The 25,669-nt window shown below is 40.6% G+C and overlaps 1 protein-coding gene across 3 annotated transcripts in view; it reads left to right on the top strand.

The window, feature by feature from the left end:
• The window catches only part of SHROOM4 (shroom family member 4), a 284,416-nt gene extending 259,041 nt beyond the window's left edge, over positions 1 to 25,375 (top strand). For all 3 annotated transcript variants that reach the window (XM_066248792.1, XM_066248794.1, XM_066248793.1), the window contains 5 exons: positions 6,934 to 7,755; positions 12,608 to 12,757; positions 13,600 to 13,780; positions 20,645 to 20,914; positions 21,895 to 25,375. In XM_066248792.1, coding sequence (XP_066104889.1) covers positions 6,934 to 7,755; positions 12,608 to 12,757; positions 13,600 to 13,780; positions 20,645 to 20,914; positions 21,895 to 22,164 — 1,693 coding nt within the window. In that variant the 3' untranslated portion in view covers positions 22,165 to 25,375. The remainder of the gene's footprint in view (positions 1 to 6,933; positions 7,756 to 12,607; positions 12,758 to 13,599; positions 13,781 to 20,644; positions 20,915 to 21,894) is intronic.
• The last annotated feature ends 294 nt before the right edge of the window (positions 25,376 to 25,669 follow it).

The raw sequence follows: 25,669 nt of genomic DNA, 5'->3' as shown, positions 1-25,669 counted from the left end.
AGTCCTGTCACTATATTAATTGCGTTTCATATACCCAGCATCACTGCTAGGTCCTTTTTAAAAATATTTTTAAATTTATTTTATTTAAATAGAATTTATCAGGGTGACATTGGTTAATAAAATTATATAGGATTCAGGTGTGCAGTTCTTTAATACATCTTCTGTATATTGAATTGTGTGTCCACCACCTTAAGTCGTCTCCTTCCATCACCATTTATCCCCCCATACTCTCTTCTACCTCCCCCATCCCCTTTCCCTCTTGCTGTCTGTGTCTATGAGGGTTGTTGTTGTTTTGTTTGCTTTTTTTTTTTGGCTTAATCTCTTCACCATTTTTTACCCAGCCCCCAACCCCCTCCCCTCTGACAACTGTCAGTCTGTTCTCTGTTGCTAGGTCCTTTTTTATATAGTTAATTCTCACAACAATTTTGTAAGATAGACATTTTACTGAAACTAAGGTAAATTAAATACTTTGCTCAAGGTTATACAGCTTGTTATAGAGCCTTGTTATAGGTTATAGAGCCAGATTTAAAATTTTACTAAAACTTAAAAGACACAAGTGTTTCTGAAAATGTATTCTTTCCACTCTGCTCTATTGCTTTTCCTATGCTCTGGCTAGGGAAGAGGAAAGAGTGTTAAATTTGATTACTGTCATGAAGCAAGGTTCTTCTTACCACAGCTGAAGGACATTGGCCCAAATAAGGCTTTTGGAGATGTTGCTGTCTCTGCCTGCAATTTATATGATTGAGAATGGAGATGAAGATGGGGAAGGGGGAGAAAGTCAGGTATGGAAAGTGGGAATGTCTGTGGCGAGGGGTGGAAGACAGGCTGTATGGACTGGGAACCAATCTAACTGGAACAAATAACTCTGCCTTCAAATTGCCACCCCCAAACCACAACATTCACACATCCTTTTTACCATGAACCTTTGTTTCTATAGTATGGTCCCTGTGCCACTTTTATTAAAATTCCTTGGACCAATGTTTAAAAATGCAAATTTCTGGACCCCACCAGATGTACTAAGTTCCAGTTTCGGGGGCTGAGGCCCATGAATTTGTATTTTAAATAACTTTTTCAGGCAATTCTGACCAGGAGCCACTTTGATTATGAATGACCATCCTAAATCAATGATTTCCAACTTTTTAGATCATGTACACTTCTCATAAAGAACTTTTTGCATGTGCCTTCAGTATATGCTTGTAGTTTATTAATAAATTCCTTATATGTAATAATGTCCTAATATTTATGTTTTTAAATGCAAAAATACATTACTATTCTTATATGAGAATGGCCTTTAGTTTTTTGATATGTATCTTCTAGTTGTTGGGTTTTGATATTGACATTCTTCAGGATTCTTTATTTATCCCTCTATACTCTAGATTCCAGAGTCTATGTAAATAGCATTGAGGTTGTCTATTTCTTAAAGGTTAGCAATAACATAAGACCATGTGAGTGTGCTTTTTATTTTTGGTCAAATTTTTCAGCATTTTTGTCTGTGATAATTGGTGGATTTAGATATTCTCATTCTTCTAATTTTGTGTATTTGGGTTTTTTAATTAGCAAATAGTTTATCAGTCTTACTTTAATTTTCTCTTAAAGAACTAGCTTTCAGCTTTAATTATTTTTTCTATCATTTGTTTTCCAGTGTATTGATTGGTGCTATTAGTTTTCTTTCTGCTATGCTTAGATCTATTTTTGTGGCTCTTAACTTCTTTTCTTGAGTGGTTAATCATTTATTTTAATTTGTTCCTAGGTATTGATACAAATATTTAAGGCTATAATTTTTCCTTTAACCATTGCTTTAATCAACCATATCCTTTAACTTCTCATATTATAATTGTTGTTATTTTCTAGGTATTCTACAGTCTTAGATTAGATCTCCTCTTTGGCTGGAGTGAATATTTTTCTTCTTTACATTCTATGCTAGAAGTTTTTGTTTTTAATTTTTGTTATTAATTTTGTTTTATTGTATTGTGATTAGATGCTGTACTCTGTACTATTTCCACTTTTTAGCTTAATATACAGTCAATTTGAAAAATGTTCAATGGGTCCTTTAAAATGTAGAGTCTGTTTTTATTGTAGAAATAAATTTAGATTTTTCCATTATCTTAGTTTTTGACTCAAATCTGTCATTAGCTGAAAGCCTTATATTTTCTTTCTGCTTTTTTCTACCTTTGCATTGCCTATAGACTTTTTTTCATAAATTTTTAAATTTTTATTTTAAGCTTCAGTTGTCATACACTATTATACTACTGTCAGGTATACAACATAGTGATTAGACATTTCTATCACTTACGAAGTGCTCACCTAGATAAGTCTAGTTACCCACCTGACATCATACAGAGTTAATACAATATTATTGATTATGTTCCCTATGCTGTACTTTATATCTCCTTGCTTTGCTTTAGAAAATTTGATGTTCTGCCTGACTTGTGGTGGCGCAGTGGATAAAGTGTCGACCTGGAAATGCTGAGGTTGCCGGTTCGAAACCCTGGGCTTGCTCAGTCAAGGCACATATAGGATTTGATGCTTCCTGCTCCTCCCCCTCCTCTCTCTCCTCCTTCTCTAAAAAAAATGAATAAATAAAAATCTTTAAAAAAAAAAGAGGTAAAAGAAAATTTGATGTTCTGTTATTTGGTACATAAAGATTCAGAATATTTAGGTCTTCATCATATGTTCTAATTATTAATATTATAGTGCCTTTCTTTGTCTTGTTTATTGCTCTTTACCTTTAATTCAATTTTTTTTTTTTTTTAGAAAGAGAGGGAGGGGACAAGCAGTACCAGACAGGAAGGGTGAGAGATGAGAAGCACCTTAGTTGTTCATTATTTGTTTTCTCATATGTGCCTTGACTAGGGGGCTTCTAGCAGAACCAATGACCCCTTGCTCAAGCCAGTGACATTGGCTTCAAGCCAGTGACCTTTGAGCCCAAACCAGTGGGTCACGCCTATGATCCCACACTCACGCTGGTGAGCCTGCACTCAAGTCAGATAGGCCCGTGCTAATGACCTTTGGGTTTCAAACTTGGGTACTCAGCATCCCAGGCCGATTGTCTATCAGTTAGGCCACCATCTGATCAGGCTAATTCAACTTTTTAATGATATGACTATCATGGCCCTTGCATTTTTGGCATTAACTCATTTATTAAACAAATATTTATTAAATACTTACTGTGTGCCAGGCACTAGATACCAGACAAATGAGACATACAAGATCCCTGCCACTGTGGGGCTTACATTTTAGTTAGAGAGTGGAGAACAAAATAAACAAGTAAGAATAGGTATGTGACATAATATCAGGTGGTGATGTATACTCTGAGAAAAGACAAAATAAAAAAAGGATAATTAAGGATAAGTCATCTCTATTTTAGATAAAGTGGTCAGGATACTCCTCACTGCCTGATAGCATTTGTCATCCTTTTACTTTCCATTCACCATCTTGTTTGTTTGTTTCATGAGAGGAAAACATTGGGTGAAACAGTTTGCACACAAGGGGTTGTTTTCATCTAAAGGAGCTCTAGATGGGCCAAGGCCTAAATGAGAAGAGATTGGGGAATGTGTGGATATAAATTTCTGACCCATGGGAGTGATGAATTAGCTAGGATGGGGACTGGAAATGAGGGGAATAAACGATATTTTGCTTTCCATTCTATCTGAGGTTGGCTACTATTATGTATATTATTAAAGAAATATGCTTGGTCTTCATCGTGACTATTGAATGAATACTCTGTCTGATGATTTAATTGAACTGCTGGAATTTCCTGTCACTAGGCAGTACTTAGAATGATGCTGATTACTCACAGGCTATGGCAGGAAAGCCGATCTTTTGGCTTAGTGGTCTTAACCCTTTATAGTTTAAGGTAAATAGATGTTCTCTGACTTTGGTGACTATTTTGTAGAAGTTTGACTTGTTATACATATTTTATACATATTTAAATAAACCTGGACTCCTTTTCCTTGGATATTTTCTTCTATTGTTTATAAGATGAGAATCTTTTTTCTTTTGTTTTCTTTTGTGACAGAGACAGAGAGACAGAGAGAGGGACACATAGGGACAGACAGACAGGAAGGGAGAGAGATGAGAAGCATCAATTTTTTGTTGCGACACCTTAGTTGTTCATTGATTGCTTTCTCTTATGTGCCTTGACCCAGAGGCAGTGGGGCTACAGCAGAGAGAGTGACCCCTTGTTCAAGCCAGTGACCTTGGGCTCAAGCTGGTGAGTCTTGCTCAAACCAGATGAGCCCGCACTCAAGCTGGTGACCTTGGGGTTTCGAACCTGGGTCCTCCACATCCCAGTCCAACGCTGTATCCACTGCGCCACTACTGGGTCAGGCAGTATTGTTAACTATAAGATGAGAATCTTATTTCTCCTTGCAAGTGATAGTCTTTTTCATTTTGATAGTTTTCTTTCTCATAGGTATATTATATATACTTATATACACATATAACATATATATTTAAATTCTATACACATACACCCTTAACTCTTGAATCTGGAACTATTTTGATATGTATCATGGTACAGATCCAGGTAACATTGCTCTGCAGTTATTTTAAGAAAAAAGTTTATTAAATGATCTTTCTTTATCTCCTTATTATGGAAGGTTAATTACATATGACATTTTAATAGTTTCATATTATTCTGGACTTTCCATTTCATTCCACTAATCAGTAACACACTGTATTCATTATAATTTCTTTATAATATGCTTAATCTTTTACTCACCCCACATTTTTTCTGTACCAAATACTCTCTAATATTCTATCCTGCTTTATTTTACAAGCTAATAAAAAATTCTATAGTTAAAAATTCCTACTGAGAATTTTAACTGGAATAGCATTATAAGAAGTATTTTAAATCTAAAATAGCAGATATTTGTAAATGTCCTGCTTGATTTTTTTCTTAAAAGTATAAAGACATTGACAGAATGTACACATGCCAAATTCATGATATAGCCTTCATCCAGAGAGGCAACAGGGAGATGGAAGTGGGGAGTAAAACAAAAATATTTTTTTATTTCTTAAAAAATTCATGAAGCATCCAATAAATGGCAAAGTATTAAGAAATGCTTATTCTGAGCAGTAGGTGGCAACATGAATATTTATCTTAGCAATCTTTGTATGCTTGTAAATATTTTAATTTTTCATAATTAAAACAAAAACAGCCTGACCAGTTGGTGGTACAGTGGATAGAGCATCAGACTGGGATGCAGAGGACCCAGGTTTGAAACCTCAAGGTCACCGGCTTGAGTTCAGGCTCATCCAGCTTACGTGTGGGCTCACCAGCTTGAGTGCAGGGTCCCTGGCTTGAGCGTGGAATCATAGACATGATCCCATGATTGCTGGCTTGAGCCCAAAGGTCACTGGCTTGAGCAAGGGGTCACTTGGTCTGCTATAGACCCTGGTCAAGGCATATATCATAAAGCAGTCAATAAACAACTAAATGGGCCTCAACAAAAAATTGATGCTTTTCATCTGTCTCCCTTCCTCTCTGTCTGTTCCCATCTGTCCCTCTCTCTCTCTTTCTCTCTGCCTCTGTCACACACACACAAAACAAACAAACAAACAAACAACAACAAAAAAAACCCACCCAGAGGAAGCGAGATAACCAAAATTGTAAGCCTAATGTGCTATAGCACATTCTATCTGAGAGCTACAAACAGACTGAGGTGGATATAAGATAGACTGTCCTGGGCCCTGGCCAGGTGGCTCAGCGGTACAGCGTCAGCCTAGCATGTGAAGTCCAGGGTTTGATTCCCTATCAGGGCACACAGGAGAAGTACCCATCTGCTTCTCCACCCCTCCCCCTCTCCTTCCTCTCTATCTCTCTCTTCCCCTCCCAAAGCCAAGGCTCCACTGGAGCAAAGTTGGCCCAAGTGCTGAGGATGGCTCTATGGCCTCTGCCTCAGGCACTAGAATGGCTCTGGCTGCAACAGAGCAATGCCCCAGATGGGCAGAGCATCGCCCCCTGGTGGGCATGCCAGGTGGATCCCAGCTGGGTGCATGCGGGAGTCTGTCTGACTGCCTCCCCGCTTCTAACTTCAGAAAAATACAATGACAACAACAACAAATAAAAGATAAACTGTCCTGGTTCAAACCGTAGCTCTGCCACTTACTGGCTTTATAACCCCCAGCAAGTTACTTAACCTGCCCATGCTTCAGTTTCCTCAGGTATAAAAATAGGACAACAATAATAGAAACTTTTTTTAAAAATAAATTTTTATTAATGTTAATGGGATGACATTAATAAATCAGGGTACATATATTTAAAGAAAACATGTCTAGGTTATCTTGTCATTAAATTATGTTGCATACCCCTCGCCTAGAGTCAGATTGTCCTCCGTCACCCTCTATCTAGTTTTCTTTGTGCCCCTCCCCCTCCCCCTAACCCTCTCCCTCCTTCCCTCCCGCGTCCTCCCTCCCCCCACCCCTGGTAACCACCACACTCTTGTCCATGTCTCTTAGTCTCGTTTCTATGTTCCACCAATGTATGGAATCATGTAGTTCTTGTTTTTTTCTGATTTACTTATTTCACTCCATAAAATGTTATCAAGGTCCCACCATTTTCCTGTAAATGATCTGATGTCATCATTTCTTATGGCTGAGTAGTATTCCATAGTGTATATGTGCCACATCTTCTTTATCCAGTAATAGAATTTATTTATTTGCACAATAATAGAAACTTAATAGGGTTATTTTGAGGATCAAATATGTTAAGACATGATCAAATATGTTAAAACACCTAAAACAGTGCTGGTATCTAGTACATACACAGTAAGTTTTAGCTATCAATATTAAATATTACTATTATTACATTTATTATATAGATTGCATTGTTTTATGGCCATTTTAAATTTTACAGAAATGATGTCATAAAAAATATGAAATCATCTGCAACTTACGTGTTTTACACAATCACTATGTGCTCTTTTGCAGGGAAATAGCTCATTCCAAGGCTGGCTTTTCATGGGCAGCCCCCTTCCATCCTTGCCTTGAGAACTCAACACTAGACTTGTCAAGCTACCGAGCAATCTCTTCTCTTGACCTCCTTGGAGATTTCAAGCCCTCTTTGAAAAAAACGGAGGAAACTTCAGTTTATGAGGAGGGGAGCTCCATGGCCTCCATGCCCTACCCGCTGCGCAGCCGTGCCTTCTCTGAGAGCCATATCAGCTTGGAGCCCCAGGGCTCCCGGGCCTGGGGGCAGCATAGGAGGGATCTCTTTACCAAAGTTGATGAAACCCAGTTGGATCCTCTAGGATCCAGGAAGAAGACCTTTCCTCCTCCTCGTCCTCCTCCTCCCAACTGGGAGAAATACAGGCTCTTCCGTGCGGCCCAACAGCAGCAACAGCAGCAGCAACAGCAGCAACCACAGCAGCAAGAGGAGGAGGAAGAAGAGGAGGAAGAAGAGGAAGAAGAAGAGGAAAGGGTAGAAGAGGAGGAAGAGGGGGAGGAGGGAAGAGAGGGAGAGGATTTGCCACCCCAATATTTCAGTTCAGAAACCACAGGTTCCTGTGCTCTCAATACTGAGGAAATCCTGGAGCAGCCGCAACCCCTGGGCTTTGGTCACCTGGAGGTCTCAAGGCAGGGCACACAAAGCATCCCAGCAGAGCAGGAGTCTTTTGCTCTCCATTCCAGTGACTTCCTGCCTCCACTAAGGGGCCACGTGGGATCTCAACCTGAGAAGGTTCAGCCCCCTTGCTATTATGGCATTGGTCAACTTTGGAGGACATCGGAGCGAGAGACCACTGATCCCTCCAAGTAGGTGCTTATGAAAGACATTAGGTTCCCAAAAAAGCAGGTAGCATTAGTTTGAATTCTACCTTCACCATGTACCAGTTGTGTGACCTTGGTCTGTTACCAGCCTCAGTTTTCTCACATGGAAAATGGGCATGATGATACCTATTCCACAGGGTTCTTGTGACAGTGAAATTAATATATGTAAAGAAAATAGCCCAATGTTTAATATATAATAAGTGCTCAGTAAATTATAGTTGTTCATTTTTTTAAAGATTTTATTTATTGATTTTATAGAGAGGAGAAGGGAGACAGTAAGAGAGGAGTAGGAAGCATTAACTTATAGTAGTTGCTTCTCATATGTGCCTTGACCAGACAAGTATGGGGTTTTGTACCAGCAACCTCAACATTCCAGGTCAATGCTTTGTCCACAGCACCACCACAGGTCAGGATAGTTGTTCATGTTCTTATTCTTAAATATCACTATCAAAATATATTTATTATTTTCCAGTTTGTCTTTAAATAAGGTGTGCTTCAGTCCATGAGCCAGAAGGCATTAAATCTTTACTTTTCCCTGAAGCCTGGCTCAGGCCCTTTTCTACCTTTTCTTTTCTTTCTTTTTTCTTTTAATTGAATTTTATTAGGGTGAACATATTTATTCAGGCTTCAGGTGCCCAATTTTACAACATATCTCTGGATACCATATTGTGTCTTCACAACCCGCCACCCAAGTCAACTCTTCGTCACCATTTATCACCCCTATACCTTCCTCTATCTCCCTCTACCCCTGGCAACTGCCACACTATTGTTTGTGTCCATAAGTTTTTTCCTTTTTTTTTTTTTTTACAGAGACAGGGTCAGAGAGAGGGATAGACAGGGACGGACAGACAGTAATGGAGACATGAGAAACATCAATCATTAGTTTTTTGTTGCGCATTGCAACACATTAATTGTTCATTGATTGCTTTCTCATATGTGCCTTGACCACGGGCCTTCAGCAAACCGAGTAACCCCTCGCTGGAGCCAACGACCTTGGGTCCAAGCTAGTGAGCTTTTTGCTGAAACCAGATGAGCCCGCACTCAAGCTGGCGACCTCAGGGTCTCGAATCTGGGTCCTTTACATCCCAGTCCAACACTCTATCCACTGTGCCACCGCCTGGTCAGGCAGTTTTTTTCCTTTTTTTTTTTTTTTTTTTGGTCCTATTTTGCTTTATCTCTCTACCTCCCTTACCCCACCCAGTCCCCTAACAGCTCTCTATATATGAGTCCTTTTCTATTTTGTTTGTTAATTTTTTATTAGATTGCACATACGAATGAAATCATATGATACTTGCCTTTCTCTGACTATCTTATGCTTGCTGTTCAGAATGAGAGACCAGGTCACAGCCTGACCCGCCTTTGTTCTAGTACCTGCCTGGGCTTCTAACACCCTCGCATCAAAATTGTTCCTGGAGTTGGGTACTTTATGCCCTGATCATTCCTTATAAGAGATAAGAATATTCTTTTTCCTCTTTCATGTTCTTCACTACCCACACCCTTGTTTTACCTATCTCTTTGCATTTGCTTCAGCAAGCAACACATGGTAGTTGACAGGGTGTGCTGCCTGGGCATGGAGGCCAAAGCAGTAGTGCAGTCTGGCCGCATGACTGCCGGTGTCTGTTCTTTTAACTGTGCCAATGCTCATATATGTCCCCTTCAGTGCATGGTTGTCCTCTTTGCTTCAAAGCAAAAGAGCTTTGGCTTTTAGCTTTGAAAGTCCTGTGGAAAGCTCAGCCCACTCTCTGCTGGGATTGAAGGTGGGGGACAGGTTTCTATCTAAGTGCTTTCTTTAAATCCCTTTATCAGAAGAACCTGCCTGAGACTTGTTGCTATTAGAAGTACCTTGTTATCATGTCTTTTACTGACAGGCACTTACAGGGCCTGTCTCTCAGACACTGTGGGAATCTCTTATCAGACACCTAGTGGCTGCTTCTCAAATTGTCCATCTAGCTGGGGAGCATTCTTATTGTAATTGAAAACATTATGTGGAAAGTGACTGTGATTGTTACTTATCATAGAAGGGAGAAGGGAAGGTAACCTAGCACATAATATACACTTAATATTTAGAAGAAAGAATAAATAAATGAATGAATGAACATATATTAAGCATTTGCTATGTGCTAGACACTGCTAGTCATTTTATATCCATTAGTTCATTTAATTCTCCAAAGAGCCGTTAAAGGCCATTATAATTTCTACTTGAGAAATGAGAAAACTAAAATTGAACAAAATAAGGGACTGAATAAGTCAGAACTGTACAGCAAAGATTGAAAACCAGATCTGTCTGACTCCCAAATCCATGTTTATTTTGCTATCCTAGTCTCAAAGAGATCTTGTCCTTCTAGTAGGCCAGACCTTTATGAGCCCCTCCCATCTTCTATAGGGCAAAGTGTATGGGCAGTAGTAGTTACAGTACCCCTGTCAGCCTCCTAGTCCTTCTCTTTATGTGCCTTTATTTCTGTTGGCATCTTGGCCAGAGAGAAGGAAATTATGATTAGAGATTTTGTAACTTGTTTCAGAGATTTTTTTAATGACTATGAGATACAAAGGGAAGCATTTGGTTGCATACAACCCTGGTTTGTGGCTGCAAAATGTCAATTTTAGATGCTTCTTTGACTGATGGCAACTTAAGGAACAGCATCATTACCAACATGGCTAATGTTTTTGCTTGCTTACCATGTGCCAAGTATTGTTTTAAGCACTTTCATGTATTGATTGATTTAATTTCCACAACAAACCTATGAAATAGATACCATTAGTCTCCTACATTTTTTTTTTTTTTGTATTTTTGTGAAGCTGGAAACGGGGAGAGACAGTCAGACAGACTCCCGCATGAGCCCGACCGGGATCCACCCGGCACGCCCACCAAGGGGCGATGCTCTGCCCACCAGGGGGCAATGCTCTGCCCCTCCGGGGCGTCGCTCTGTCGCGACCAGAGCCACTCTAGCACCTGGGGCAGAGGCCAAGGAGCCATCCCCAGCGCCCGGGCCATCTTTGCTCCAATGGAGCCTCGCTGCGGGAGGGGAAGAGAGAGACAGAGAGGAAGGAGAGGGGGAGGGGTGGAGAAGCAGATGGGCGCTTCTCCTGTGTGCCCTGGCCGGGAATCGAACCCGGGACTTCTGCACACCAGGCCGACGCTCTACCACTGAGCCAACCGGCCAGGGCTTCTCCTACATTTTTTTAGATGAAAAAGTGAAGCACAGAGAGATGAAGTAACTTGAAGAAAGTTACAGGTAATCTGGCTCACTGTGCCCATTACATCATCCCAGGATCTCTGGAATCCTCAAAAAGAACCTTTTCTAGATCCTCAGAGAGTATAGGGTTCTAACTAGAATGAAGCAACTTTAAGAGTTTGTAAGGGAGAATTATGTTAGGGGCAAATACTCAAAAGAAAGGAAGGAAGGAAGAAAAAGAGAGAGAGAGAGGGAGAGGGAGAGAAGGAGGAAGAAAGGAAAGAAGGAAGGAAGGAAGGAAGGAAGGAAGGAAGGAAGGAAGGAAGGAAGGAAGGAAGGAAGGAAAGAAAAGTCATCCTAACTTCAGCCTAATTAACCCAGATTATCTCTGTAACCCACATACTATTCAGTTACAAAACTCTGGGATTCATTTAGAAGCAGGTTAGTGGAATTATCAAGAATTGCACAAGTCTAATAACACTGACTCAGGTGCAGGTATGTTTGCTTTATGGACTCTGCATTTCCTTTCAGTACTCTATAGAAGAAATCTGATTTTGGTTCCAAAGTCCATTATCAGATTAAGATTGTGTTCTCAGATCTCCCATAACTTCTGCCCTATTAATGGAAATTATGAGGAAAGGAGCCTTCAAAGATAGTACCTATAATATAATGCACTATAATGTGACAGAGGGCTCCATCTGCTAGTAAACTGTGTCTCTAATTAGCACATCCTTTTAAAATTTATTTTTATTTTTTTCAAGTTTTATTGAGATATAACTGACATACAGCCACATCCTAATTTTTAATTCCATACTTTCCTTCAGCACTTTCTGACTCAGAACACTCAAAATATAACCTAAGTCTTTTCTTATAGATAGGAATTCTCTGTCCCATTCATTCATATGCCTTCCAGAATGTTATCTTTTCTCTGCTAACATAGATAAAGTTCAGTCAGAAAATTCTTTACATGCAGGGTTTTATATGATGCCAAGTTGTCCCTTTGGGAGTATAGCATAGTGACTAAAAGCACAGATTCTGGAGTTAGGTCACCTAGGTCTAAATTTCTGTCATTTACTGTCTGGTGACCTTGGGAAAGTTACTTTACATCTCAATGCCTCATGATTCTTATCTGTAAAATGGGTGTCATGAGCATTGAATTTTATATCTGTATCTACAGCCCCCCCCCAATACAAATACACATCTTAGGACAAGTTATAGGACATAGTAAGCATGGTGTGATGTTAGCTAGTAGTGTTCTTTTATCAGTATTATTTGCTTAAAAATGTACTTGTGAAATGAATACCTAGGATGAAGAATGTTGGAATGCTTAAGTTTCTTTTGTGTGATGAATTATAGACAGCATAGCATGAATCAGTAAATAGCTGTAGAGCATTTTAACCATTATTTCTGACCTTTATCTAAGAGCTGCAAATAGCTGCAAACATGAATAATGAGTTTCTCTTATTTTTCCTTTCAAAAAGCTAGAGGTTAGCAAAGAGGCAGTGACGCAGACAGGTGGAAGGTGGGGGTAGCTGGTAGGCAACAAGAATGAAGAGGGGTTGGGCCTTGGCCTTGCATAAATTGTGGGTGGAATTATATGCACCTCTGTCCCTGAAGCCTGACACTGAAGAATTCTTTTTTGTTTGTTTTCTTTCTCATGCCAGACCAGAAGCATTGATGGCAGAAGACTCCAAACCGAAGCCAGCATGGAGCCAGAGCTACTTCTTTCCTGAAGAGCAGTTCTCTTTCATGGGCTGGGGCTCCGAGAAGCAGCACTTCAGCCCTGTGGGCTTCAGTGAACCCAAGACAACAGGGTCTGCTGCTACACTTGTCAAGCCCCTGGGTGCCACTGGTTCAATTGTCCCCCCATTTTATTCTGCAACTATGGAGGAAGCTGGGGCCATTGGGGATATAACAGAAGTGAAGAGATACTATTCCATCTCAGGCCGAAAGTCTGCTCCATAGCAGGCAGTCTTAGAAGATCTCATGAGAGAAGTGGTAGGCTGTAACAAGTCCCTGGCAGGGGTGCTAATCTTAGCCTCCAACATGGTGACTGCTGCTGAGGTCATGGGTGACCTTTTTGCTGCAGGAGATCTGCAGTGGAAGGGCTATTTCAAGCAGGAGTTGTACCACTGGGAAAGAAGAAATAATTATAGTGTCTAGGAAAGCCACAGGGTTCCTTTGTAAGCAAGCAGACTAGATAGAGCTTGGGTAGGCGGGGCCCAGGATAGGTCCGAGAGAAGCCAACAAGCTTAGATGACAAATGGCTAACTTCTCAGATACATTCCTACTTCTAGTCCCTCCCTTGGGATCCATATACTGGCGTCATGAACTAAGGGGCCTGTCAGTTTTTCTGGATTTTAGTGGGGTGTCAATGAACAAACCAAATTATTTCAATAGAAGTCCCTGTAGCTGCAGAAGTCAGGGACAAGGAAATAGTTTTTTAGCTTCTTAAAATTGGCCTTGACTTGGCTTCTAAATAACCTTTATATGGTCTGTTTACATTTGAACAGTACTTCCTGGCCCAGTATTTCCTTATTTTACAACTCCTTGGTGAAGCAGGGTCCTATTGTATTACAAATAGGGAAACTAAGAAGCAGAAAAGTCAGCATCCTCTCAAAAGAGGTGCTCAAATGGTCATTCTTTGTTCCCACAGACAAGAATTTCTGCACTTCTCACCTCCTCAGGGGGGCCCAGGGATCCCTACCTCTTACTCAGCTTATTACAATATTTCTGTGGCCAAAGCAGAGCTGTTGAACAAGTTGAAAGACCAACCTGAAATGGCAGAGATTGCCCTAGGAGAGGAGGAAGTTGACCATGAACTGGCTCAAAAAAAGGTGAATTTTTTTCATATGCCTTAGAGATTTTCAGTATTTAGCTTGAGTGTCTGAAGGTTGCTCTGCCCTATAGGCTCTTTAGATAATCTTGGTACATTTCTGTATTTTCAGTGTAGAAATCAAATAGCTTCTCTGGGTTTCTCACAAATGCCACTCCAATCTCTTTTCCAATCTGATCAATGACAGTAATTATGGTAGTGGTAATCATAATCATCAATGCAGTGTCTTTCTAGTCCTTAAAACAACTCTACAAGGTAGACATCACTATCCTCTTTTTCCAAGTTGAAAGGACTAAGTTGCCCAGGGTTACAGAGTAGATGGTAGATCCAGGACTTGAAGTCAAAATTGTCTGACTTTTTATTGGCTATCCTCTGAAAGAAGCCAGCCTTGTTAATTAACTTGCTACCCAGGGCACAATCAGAGTTTTTGCCAGTGAGCTCTAACCAGTGGCAATCATTGATTGTATTTTCTGTGTAACTTTCTGGGAGAGAGAACAGACTGACTTAAAAAGAAAAGGCGGAATTATAAACTGGTAAACTTTAGTATTTATTTGCAAAGATACTCAGTAATCACTTTAAAATATTAACTAGATAAATGGATATATCATTGTTGTTCCAAAAGCCCCCCTTTTCTTCCTCTAAGTACCACTAGCCCGGTTGCCTAATCAGATTCCTGGAATCATTCTGCCCTCCCTGCACTTAGCCATTTTATTTCAAAAGCAATTGAGTTTCCATGGCAACCTCAAAGGCCCCAATTTAGCACTCTGTGAACATCTGAACTCAATATAAATTAGTCATCTGCCCATATTTCTTATTCAGGATATGACCTGTAGGAAAGCTTAAGGCCATTTATAAGAGATCCATCCACCACTTTCCAATCTGAAACAAAATGTCAGGGAAAGAATTGGCAGCATGGTGGTATCAAAGTTTTATTGATTCAGATGCCTGCTTCTTTGAATTTCATGTTCCCTGATCATGGCAAGGCTGTTCCTTGACATACTCAGGACCTTTTTATTAGGAGCAAACCTGATAAAAAGTCTGACCAGACAAAGAGAGAAATTATCAGAAATGCTAAAGCACAGAATAATAGACAGTGATTTAAAGTGATTGTGGGTGGGCTGGAGCAGTTTTTGTCTCTGAGGAAGATAAGTGAGGAGTGACACTGATCTGTAATGTACCAGAAAAGCAGCTCAGCTCTAGCTGGGTCTGTGATGATTCCACAGCTCTATTCACTACACTTTCCCCAGGGTTGAAGTTCAGGTTCCAAAGCCCAAGTGCTAAGAAATAAAGGGCTGTCTCGACTTTCATCCTGGAAGATCTATGAAACCTAAGAGCTGGGGTAGGTAGGTGATTTTCCAGGTTGATCATTTGGCTCCCAGCACCCCCCATCCCTGGCATTGAGTTTTATTTGGGAGAGAAGAGGGTAGGGATATAACTTGAAGTCTCTTGGCTTCTAATTGTGTTGCCACATTCATATCATTGGTCCCTCGTTCCCATTGGGTTTTGGAATATTCTTTAAATGTAAACCTATTACACTTCAGACTAATATCATGGTGATCTGAATTTTTACCAGTTCTGAAATATGACAACAGACATTGAACCCAGAGTAGGCTCTCTTGGTCTTGGTCACCTTGGATATCATTAAATAATCTACTACAAGGGAACTACAAGCTCTGGTCCTAGGGTGCCTGGACAGGAATAATAATAAAACAAACATTGACACATACTTCTTATATACAAGATCTATTCTAAGCACATAACATGTATTAAACTCATTTAATTCTCATAACTACATTATAAGGTAGGTACTATTGTCATCCCATATTTTAAATAAAAATTTAAAGCACAGAGAATTTGACTTATTTGCTCAAGGTCACTCTACTACTTAGTGGCAGAGGTGGGGTTCAAACCGAAACCCAGATAGTAGTAGTAGTATTGGTCGTAATAGTAGTAATACCCAGGTAATAGTAATAAGAACAAAAGTAGCAGCAGCAGCATTAGTGAGCATGTATTAGTGCTTAATGTGCTGAACACATTACTAAGTATTTTACATCTATGATTTCATTTAACCTCACAAAATTGAGAAGCAGGAGGAGAGGACACATTTTTCTGATTTACAGATGAGGAAACAGAAGTCCCAACAGGACTGGGTATCTCACCCAACGTCACACAGTTTGAGGAGGTAGGATTGAAATCCAGGCACCTCTGACTGCAAAACTGCACTCTACCACACCACCTCCCTATGAGTGCAGTCCCAGAACTGGTTATATCTATAGGGAAGACAAATCAGAGGACAGAGGCAGTGCTTGCCTCAAGAAACTTACAATCAATAGCAGGTGAGGGATCAGGTGTACACACATAAAACAGAAAGAGTACAACTTCAAATTACGCTGTTGGCATTTTTTTATAAACCAATTTTATTTTATTTTTTTTTACAGAGACAGAGAGTTAGAGAGAGGGATAGATAGGGACAGACAGACAGACAGAAACGGAGAGAGATGAGAAGCATCAATCATCAGTTTTTCGTTGCGACACCTTAGTTGTTCATTGATTGCTTTCTCATATGTGCCTTGACCGTGGGCCTTCAGCAGACCGAGTAACCCCTTGCTTGAGCCAGTGACCTTGGGTCCAAGCTGGTGAGCTTTTGCTCAAACCAGATGAGCCCATGCTCAAGCTGGCAACCTCGGGGTCTCGAACCTGGGTCCTCCGCATCCCAGTCTGACGCTCTATCCACTGCACCACCGCCTGGTCAGGTACTATTGGCTTTTAATTCTAAAAGACTGAGGAGTTCAGAAAAGAAAAAAAGACCAATGACAGAAAGAGTTATAGGGGGAGGGGCTTTCAGTAGCAGGAGTTGGGGCAAAGCTGACTGAAGAAAGAATGGGACTAGACAAAGTGAAGGAAGAGATAAAGAGCAGGAAGAACTGCATAAGCAAATCAGGAACACAGAATTAGTGTTATGAACACAGAGTAGAATGAGGAGCTAATCCTGAAAGATTCTTAGGAGTGAGATTAGAATGGCAAAGTGGAACCAAACTGAACAACATCACCTAAGGTCACACAGCTAGGAACAGTCTTTGCAACTCCAGAACTCAGACTATTTTCCAAAAGGCCTCAGAAGCTAAACTGAGAGAATAAAGATGTACCACAATGCCAAGAACACTGGAGGTACTTAAATGAATAGAAGGAGAATAATGAAAAAATAGGCAAATATTTGATGACAATGCTTTTTCAATCTATGATCTCACAAGCATTCCAGTTCCTGTTTATTAGTCTCAGCAAGTATTTATTTTTATTTATTATTGAATTTATTTGAGTGACATTGGTTAATAAAATTATATATGATTCAAGTGTACAATTCAATAATACATCATCTGTATATTATAGTGTGTGTTCACCACCCAATGTCAAGTATCCTTTTGTCATCATTTATCCTCCATTTACCTTCTTCTACCTCCCCACACCCTTTCCCTCTGGCTATAGCCACATTACTGTCTGTGTGTATGAAGTTTTTTATATTTTTTTTTTGCTTAATCCCTTTACCTTTTTCACCCAAGCCCCCCCTAGTCTCCTGCCCTCTGACAGCTATCAGTCTGTTCTCTAAGAGTCTGTTTCTATTTTGTTTTTTTGTTTATTTTGTTCATTAGACTCCACATATAAGTGAAAATCATATGGTATTTTTCTTTCTTTGACTGGTTTATTTCACTAAGCATAATATTCTCCAGGTCTATCCATGCTGTTGCAAAAGGTAAGTTTTCTTTCTTTTTTACAGTTGAGTAGTAGTGCATTGTGTAAATGTACCACAGCTTTTTTTATCTACTCATCTACTGATGGACACTTGGGCTGTTTCCAGATCTTGGCTATTGAAAATAATGCTTCAAGGAATGTAGTGGTGAATATTCTATTTCTTTTTAAAAAAGATTTTTTTTAGAAAATTAAATTTAAAGTGATGTATGACATAATCAACAGTTCAGATATTATAGAAATGTTCACCTGAAACCTATACTTTTTCTTTTTCTTGTTTAATTTTTTTTTTAATTTTTCTGAAGCTGGAAACGGGGAGAGACAGTCAGACAGACTCCCGCATGCGCCCGACCAGGATCCACCCGGCACGCCCACCAGGGGGCGACGCTCTGCCCCTCCAGGCGTCGCTCTGTTGCGACCAGAGCCACTCTAGCACCTGGGGCAGAGGCCAAGGAGCCATCCCCAGCGCCCAGGCCATCCTTGCTCCAATGGAGCCTCGCTGCGGGAAGGGAAGAGAGAGAGAGGAAGGAGAGGGGGAGGGGTGGAGAAGCAGATGGGCGCTTCTCCTGTGTGCCCTGGCCGGGAATCGAACCCGGGACCCCTGCACACCAGGCCGATGCTCTACCACTGAGCCAACCGGCCAGGGCCTTTAATTTTATTTTTTAAAAAATAACTTTAACAGGGTGACATTGATTAATTAGAAAACATAGGTTTCAGGTAAACATTTCTATAACATTTGAACTGTTGATTATGTTGTATACCCATAGCCCAAAGTCAAATAATTTTCCATCACCGTATATTTGTATTTCTTTACACCCTTCTTCCAACACCTCCCCAAAATCGCCCTTTCCTGGTAACCACTTTACTTTTACCTATGTCCATAAGTCTCAGTTTTATATTCCACCTATGTGTGAGATCATATAGTTCTTAGCTGTTTTGAATTTATTTATTTCATTCAGTATAATGTTCTCAAGTTTCATCCACATTGTCATAAATGGCAATAGGTAATTTCTTATGGCTGAGTAGTATTCCATTGAATATATGTACCACATCTTTATCCAATCCTCTATCAAGACATTTTGGTTGTTTCCATGTCTTGGCCACTGTGAATAATGCTGTGATGAACATGGGGGTGCATGTTTCTTTATGTACCAATGTGTTTGAGTTTTTGGGTAGATACCCAGTAGAGGGATTGCTGGGTCATATGGTAGTTCTGTTCTTAATTTTTTGATGAACCACCGTATTTTTTTTCCATAATGGTTGTACTAGTTTAAATTGCCACCAGCAGTGAATGAGGGCTCCTTTTTTTCTCCACAGCCTCCCCAACACTTATTACCTCTCGTTGATAATAGCCAATATAACAGGTGTGAGACGGTATCTTACTGTAGTTTTGATTTGCATTTCTCCAACAGCTAGTGAAGATGAGCATTTTTTCATATATCTGTTACCCGTTTGTATATCTTCTTGGGAGAAGTGTCTGTTCAGGTCCTCTTCCCATTTGAATTAGTGCTTTGGGTTTCTTAGGATATATTCCCAGGAGTAGAATCACTGGGTCAAAAGGTAGTTTCATTTTTAATTTTTTTAGGTAACTCCATAGTGTTTTGCACAGTAGCTACACCAATCTTCATTCTCACCAACAGTGCATGAGGGCTTCTTTTTCTCCACATCTTTTCCAACACTTGTTGTTTGTTGATTTACTTATGGTAGCCATTCTGATAGGTGTGAAGTAATACCTCATTGTGGTTTTAATTTGCACTTCTCTGATTATTGATGTTGAACATCTTTTCATATGTCTATTGGCCATTTGTATGTACTCTTTGGAGAAGTATCTATTAAGGGTCTTTGCCCATTTTTAAAATTTATTTTTAATTGAATATATTGAAGTATAGTTTCAGGTGTGACACTCAATAAAACATCATCTGCACACTGCATCATGTGTCCATTGCCAAGAAAACTCTTCTTTATCTCTATTTCCCCCCATTTTGCCCATTTTCACCTATCCCCTAACCCCCTTTCCCTCTGGCTATCACCACATTGTTGTCTGTGTCTCTGTGTCTACCTGTTATGTATATGTTGTATGTATGTATATAAATACACACAAACATATATATAATTTTTTTTACTTAATCCCTTATGGATTGTTTGTTTTTTAGTGTTGAGCTGTCTGAGTTCTTTGTAAATTTTGGATATTAACCCCTTATCAGATGTATCATTGGTGAATTTGTTATCTCATTCAGTGGGTTGTCTTTTCATTTTGTTGATGGTTTCTTCTATTGTGCGAAAACTTTAGTTTGATGTAGTTCCATTTGTTTATTTTTTCTTTTGTTTCCCTTGTCCAATAGGATACTGTATATCAGAAAAAATATTGCTATGAGAAATGTCTGAGTTTTTACTGCCTGTATTGTCTTCTAGGATTTTTATGGTTTTGAGTCTGACATTTGAATCTTTAATTCACTTTGAATTTATTCTTGTGTATAATGTAAGAAGGTGGTCTGGTTTCATTTTTTTCAGCAAATATTTTTTTGAGAGAGAGGAAGGGGAAAAGGGGGGGAGAAAGGGGGAGAGAGAAAGAGAATCATCAACTCATTGTTTCACTTAGTTGTACCATTGATTGCCTCTCATATGTGCCATGGCTGGGCTCAAACCAGCGATCTCAGGGATGAGCTGGCACCCTCAGGGTCAAGCCCTGACCAGGGCTTTAATTGGCACCTGTGGGATTGAGTTGGCAACCCTGGGCTTGATCCAGCAACCCTGAGCTCGAGCCAGTGATCCTGGGATCAAATTGGCAACCTCACCACTGTGGGAAGACACTATATCCACTACACCACTGGACAGACACTCAGCAAGTTTTGATTAAGTTACATTTGTTATTAGCCCATGGGTACCACTTTCTCTAGTGCCAAAAAGTTTGGTGGTGACAGGGAGTCTAAGAGATGAAAGACAAGTTACCTGTCCTGAAACCTGGAATTGCTAGTGACTTGCTCAGGTATCTTTTCTTTCAAGTGACTAGGGTCAAATCTACTATCTGTTACTAGGATCCCAAAACATAGGTTACAAGAACAGGTCAGTTTCTGTCAGTACCCATCCTTATCCTTTGCCTTCTCTTCTTTGTTTCTCCTAGATACAGCTTATTGAAAGCATTGGCAGAAAACTTTCTGTCCTGCGGGAGGCCCAGAGAGGATTGCTGGAGGACATCAATGCCAATGCTGCCCTTGGGGAGGAAGTGGAAGCTAACCTAAAAGCTGTCTGCAAATCCAATGAGTTTGAAAAATACCGTTTGTTTATTGGGGACCTAGACAAAGTGGTTAACCTGTTGCTGTCACTTTCTGGACGACTGGCCCGGGTAGAAAATGCTCTCAACAGCATTGATTCAGAGGCTGACCAGGAGAAGGTAGTGTTGAAGTCTCTGTGGATGAAGGAAAATGCCATCTATTTCTTTTGGGGGCTTCCTTTTTCAAGTTTGGCTAGTCTGGAGGGCAGTAGAGTATAGTATTTAAGAGTGTGAGCACTGGCTTTTAAATGCCTTGAAATTCTGGCTGTATCACTAATTAGTTGTGTGACTCTAAGTGACTTACTTGACCTCACTCTGTCTCAATCTCTTAAAAATGGGGTGACCACACTATCTATTACATAAGGTATGAGAGTTAAATTAGATAACCCATGTTAATGTTCTAACACAGGGCTTGGAACTGGGTAAACACTGACTCAGTACTAGCTGCCAGTAATAGTAGTAGAAGTAGCAGCAGCAGTAATTATACCTCTCTCTCTCTCTTTCTCTTCATCTCTCTGTCTCCTTAGAAGGAGATGTCTCACCAAGTACTTGAGATTGGGAAGCTGTCATTTCCATAGGTTAGGTCACTCTTAATACATTCATGAACCAAAACTGCATTGCATTTACCCATGAAAGTCGTCAGACACAAATTTGAATCCACAATAAGACACACATGTGCATGTGCCTACCCACATGCCTACATACATGCACACATATATACCCATGAAGATACACAAACAATTTTGAAAACATTGTCAAAGTGATGCTTGTTCACCAGATAGAAGGGGCCTGAGCTGGCTTTGTCAGAGCCTTCCCCTACTCCTACCTCAGTAGTGGTCCACTAATTAAAGATAGCTGAGACACACAAAAAAGTGATTGTACATCCCCATGGCCAGAATTGCTGTCATGTATATCATCCCCCTACTACAAAAGAGAAAGGCTTTTGTTGCATGAAGGTGGACTTTAGAGCAGGAAATTTAGGATTGATAAGTTAGCAGAGTAGATAGTTGCTTTGTGGAAGCACACTAGTAGAGAACTGGGTTAGACAGATGACTGGTAGTTGGAATGGCCAGCCCTTAATTTGTCTTCTGCTTTTCCAGTTGCTGCTGATAGAAAAGAAGCAGCAGCTGACAGGGCAGTTGACAGATGCCAAGGAGCTGAAGGAGCACGTGGACCGACGGGAGAAGTTGGTGTTTGGCATGGTCTCTCGCTACCTGCCTCAAGACCAGCTCCAAGATTATCAGCACTTTGTGAAGATGAAATCTGCTCTCATCATTGAACAGCGAGAGCTTGAAGAGAAGATCAAGCTTGGGGAAGAGCAGCTCAAATGTCTCAGGGAGAGCCTACTCCTGGGGCCCAGCAATTTCTAATTCTACCAGCAGACTGCCCACATCATCTTTGCACAGTCACAATGGAAAGTGCTTTCAATCTTTGTTAGCAGTTTGTTAGCAAATAGATAGCAATTAGTTAGCAATTTGTTCCATATTCTCTACCTTGATGTCTCTTACTGCCCCTTATCTAGCAGTGCAACCAACTGGGAGACTGGGGAGGCCTCAAGCTTCTACCCTAGGTAGTAGAAGCAAGAAATAGAAGCTGTAGCAGAGTGTGATCATACAACCACACTCTCTTTTCCACAGTTTGCACAGCAAGCACTCACCACACACAGAACCAACAAAGTGCCTTTATTCTTCTTTGTACTGACACATCAGAGACATCATATACTCATTACCCACCCACACAATAATCAGCTTCTCAAGGCTCTGAGAGAAGCTGCTGATGTGGCTCCAGTCTGCCCCAAGATTTGTGGCCCAGCCATTTCCCACAGAGCTCTTGCTGTCTTGAGGGCATTTACCTACTGGAATTTTGGGGCCTCACTCAAGTTTTGCAGTGGGAAGCAGAGAAGGAGGAATTATACTTAACAGAATGTGAGGAAAGGTTTGGGATCCCCAAATGCCCTGCCAGGAGAAACTACACTTAATCAAATTGGATCCATCTCCACCTTCCCCAACACCTACATGAAGGGGAAGAGGACTACTCTCAGCCCTAGCTAGTATGGCCCTTCTCCTGACCTAAGACTTTGGGCCTACTACTTCCTGTTTTATCTTGCCTTGGAATTGCTGGGTATTACAGGTGCCTACCCTAAGGGCTTTATACTATGGGCCATGAATAGCTCTGCTAAAGCTGACTTCTACATACATATTTCCTTATTGGAAGAGAAGGGGCTCTTATTGTTATATTTTAAATGGCCTTTTGATTTTATTTATTTTTATGTTTTATTGTGTTTTCTTTTTAATTCTTTTTTCAACTAATAAGTCGAGAAGAGGGGAGTTAGAAAGGGAAAAGTTAGCTCAGAAGGAAAATATTTTTCACAGAACAGCCTGAATTCACCATGGCTAGGTAAGCAGGTGCCAAGGCCTTGAATTATTATTCTCACCACAGCTAACAAGTCTCTAAGAAAGAAGTTCTCACCTTGAACTCAGAGCTTCCCCACTGGCCTGGCCCTATACTTCCTTTGAAGTATGGATAACCATGAGCTCAGCATTCCTCACCAGTGTTCAATTTTTTATTACTTATTTTTTTTTGAAACCAAAGAAATCTGAAATTTACCAAGGTCTACCTGTTTCTCTACAGTCTCTAAACTAAGGAAAGGGGAGAGGTGAGTTCAAGAGGAGCTCCTTTATCTAATTGCTTTCTCAGCCTGTGGCCTGGCTCAGGGAACCAAACTTCATGGGAGCTGAAGGCTCCAGCCAGGGCCAGCCCCTGCCCCCTACCCCCAAGCAAATTATGATTCAACCAGAATCTGAGGCAGACACACAACTGATGCTGCTGCTCTTGCCTACAGTGGTAGGCAAACTCATTAGTCAACAGAGCCAAATATCAACAGTACAACAAGTGAAATTTCTTTTGAGAGCCAAATTTTTTAAACTTCAACTGTATAGGTAGGTACATTCCTTAACGAGGTAGCACCTGTACATGGTATTTTGTGGAAGAGCCACACTCAAGTGGCCAAAGAGCCGCATGTGGCTCGCAAGCTGCAGTTTGCTGGCCATTGGTTGGCCCTGACACCAGATAGCCAATTTCTATCCTGGAAAAGCCCTCACGTAGGCAATGGCAGGGAGGGAGTTGTGGCCAAACTCTGTCCTGCTATACAGCTCAATTCCTTATTCTTTTTTGTAACTGGGGCCTGTGCATATTGCACAGCCTTGGCCAGCAAGCTCTAGCATCTGTTCTAGTTACTGCTGAGTTCCTAGCTGTCCTTGGAGGTTAACTGAAGCAGCAGGGGTGCCTCATTCAACCAAAAAGATTTGCCAAGGAACTTTGCTGCTGCTACAAATACTGGTTCTTAACTTCCATTTCCTCCTCATTGTGTTTAGAAACAATGGAAAATCTTGGCCAGCAGTGTGTCCTGATCGGGGTGGAGGAGTGGTGGGGAGCTGGGTATGCTCTTAATACAATGCTGCTGTCAGAACTACTGTTAAAATGTTACCCTGTCATTCTCCCCCAAGTGGAGAATTCTACTTCGTTCAGGAAGGCTAGGCTTACCCAAGCCAAGGTTCAGGAAGGTGGGAGCGTGCTTTGAATACAGCTTGTGGCTGCCATCTTTAAAAAATAAACAAGCAAACAAACAAACAACAAAAAAAACAGGCTCTAAGAAAATGGGAAAGTTGAGATGTCCTGTATTGAGGAGATGAGATAAATTTAGCCCATCATTATGAAATTTTATGTGTGTGCATGTGTGGCTAGAATAGCTGTTTGGAAATATAGGCCCAGGGAAAAGAGTGGTCATTCACTGAGACACTATGGCCATAGTCTCAATTTTTCTACTCAGCAATAGATTGGTTGTACCTATGTTTTATCACACTAAAAGTACTGTCAACTCTGTTATTTTTGTCTCTCATCCCACTTTAAATTATTTTAGATTTGGAATCAGAACACACAAGGATGCTCTTTTGCACACAGAGGGACAGTTTCCAAAGATCTTAATAAAATAACCTAAAATTACATTAAGCAGTGAAGTTTGGCAGACAAAGGTGAACTGCTTAACAGGCACTGATGCCCATCACTGCTGACATGGCAGTCCCATTGTTAATGATAGTGCTGCAAAGCTGTTACTATAACTTGAGATATAGAGTCTGTTCTCCATTCTTAGTTCCTGGGCATTTCCCTCCACAAAAGCCTTCCAAGGGATAGCAGTTTGCAAAGAAGGCCAAGGGATTTCCACAAAGACAGTTATTGGTCTTGACGTCTACCTTCTTCCTTCAAATACTCATACAGACCCCAGTGAGTAATAGGTAAGTACTGTGGTTGATTCATAAAGAGAAACCAGTACAAGAGCTACTATAACATGTCCCTTTTAACTCTCCAGTCCTAGGGCTCTGGGGAATTGAGTCTCTTTGAATCCTACTATCCACAGACTCAGCAAGGATAAAATAGTAAGTGTTCAACTGAAATCCAAGGGAAAGAGACAGAGACACTGAAAGTAAAGTCCTGGCAAGGGAGAGACTGCAAGAGAGGTACAGAGAGGGTGAAAAGATGAAAGGCCTCTTTCGACGCCAGTTTCAGGTTCTATTTTACATTTGACCTCATGTGCCAAAAAGCTGCCCATGGGCACTATAGCCACAACCTTAACCCCAGCCTCCCAAAAGGCACTGTTCTGCCAATAGGTTTCAGATGAAGGAAGCTGGGCACATTTCTGGCCATTTCCTCGTGTCTAGAGCGTGATGACTCCCACTGTGTTTGCCAAAGGAATTATCTATGCCAATAATATTTCTGTAACAGCATATTATACTCTTTGAAGATTAGTAGATCTTTAGAGGGGGGTGGGACAGGGGGCAATTTCTATAAATAACCAGTGTTTGTTGTACAACTGTTGGG

This window comes from Saccopteryx bilineata, chromosome X (genome assembly GCF_036850765.1).
Source record: "Saccopteryx bilineata isolate mSacBil1 chromosome X, mSacBil1_pri_phased_curated, whole genome shotgun sequence".
NCBI lineage: Eukaryota > Metazoa > Chordata > Mammalia > Chiroptera > Emballonuridae > Saccopteryx > Saccopteryx bilineata.
Note: the sequence above shows the minus strand (reverse complement) of the source record. Positions and strands in the feature narration are given on the sequence as shown.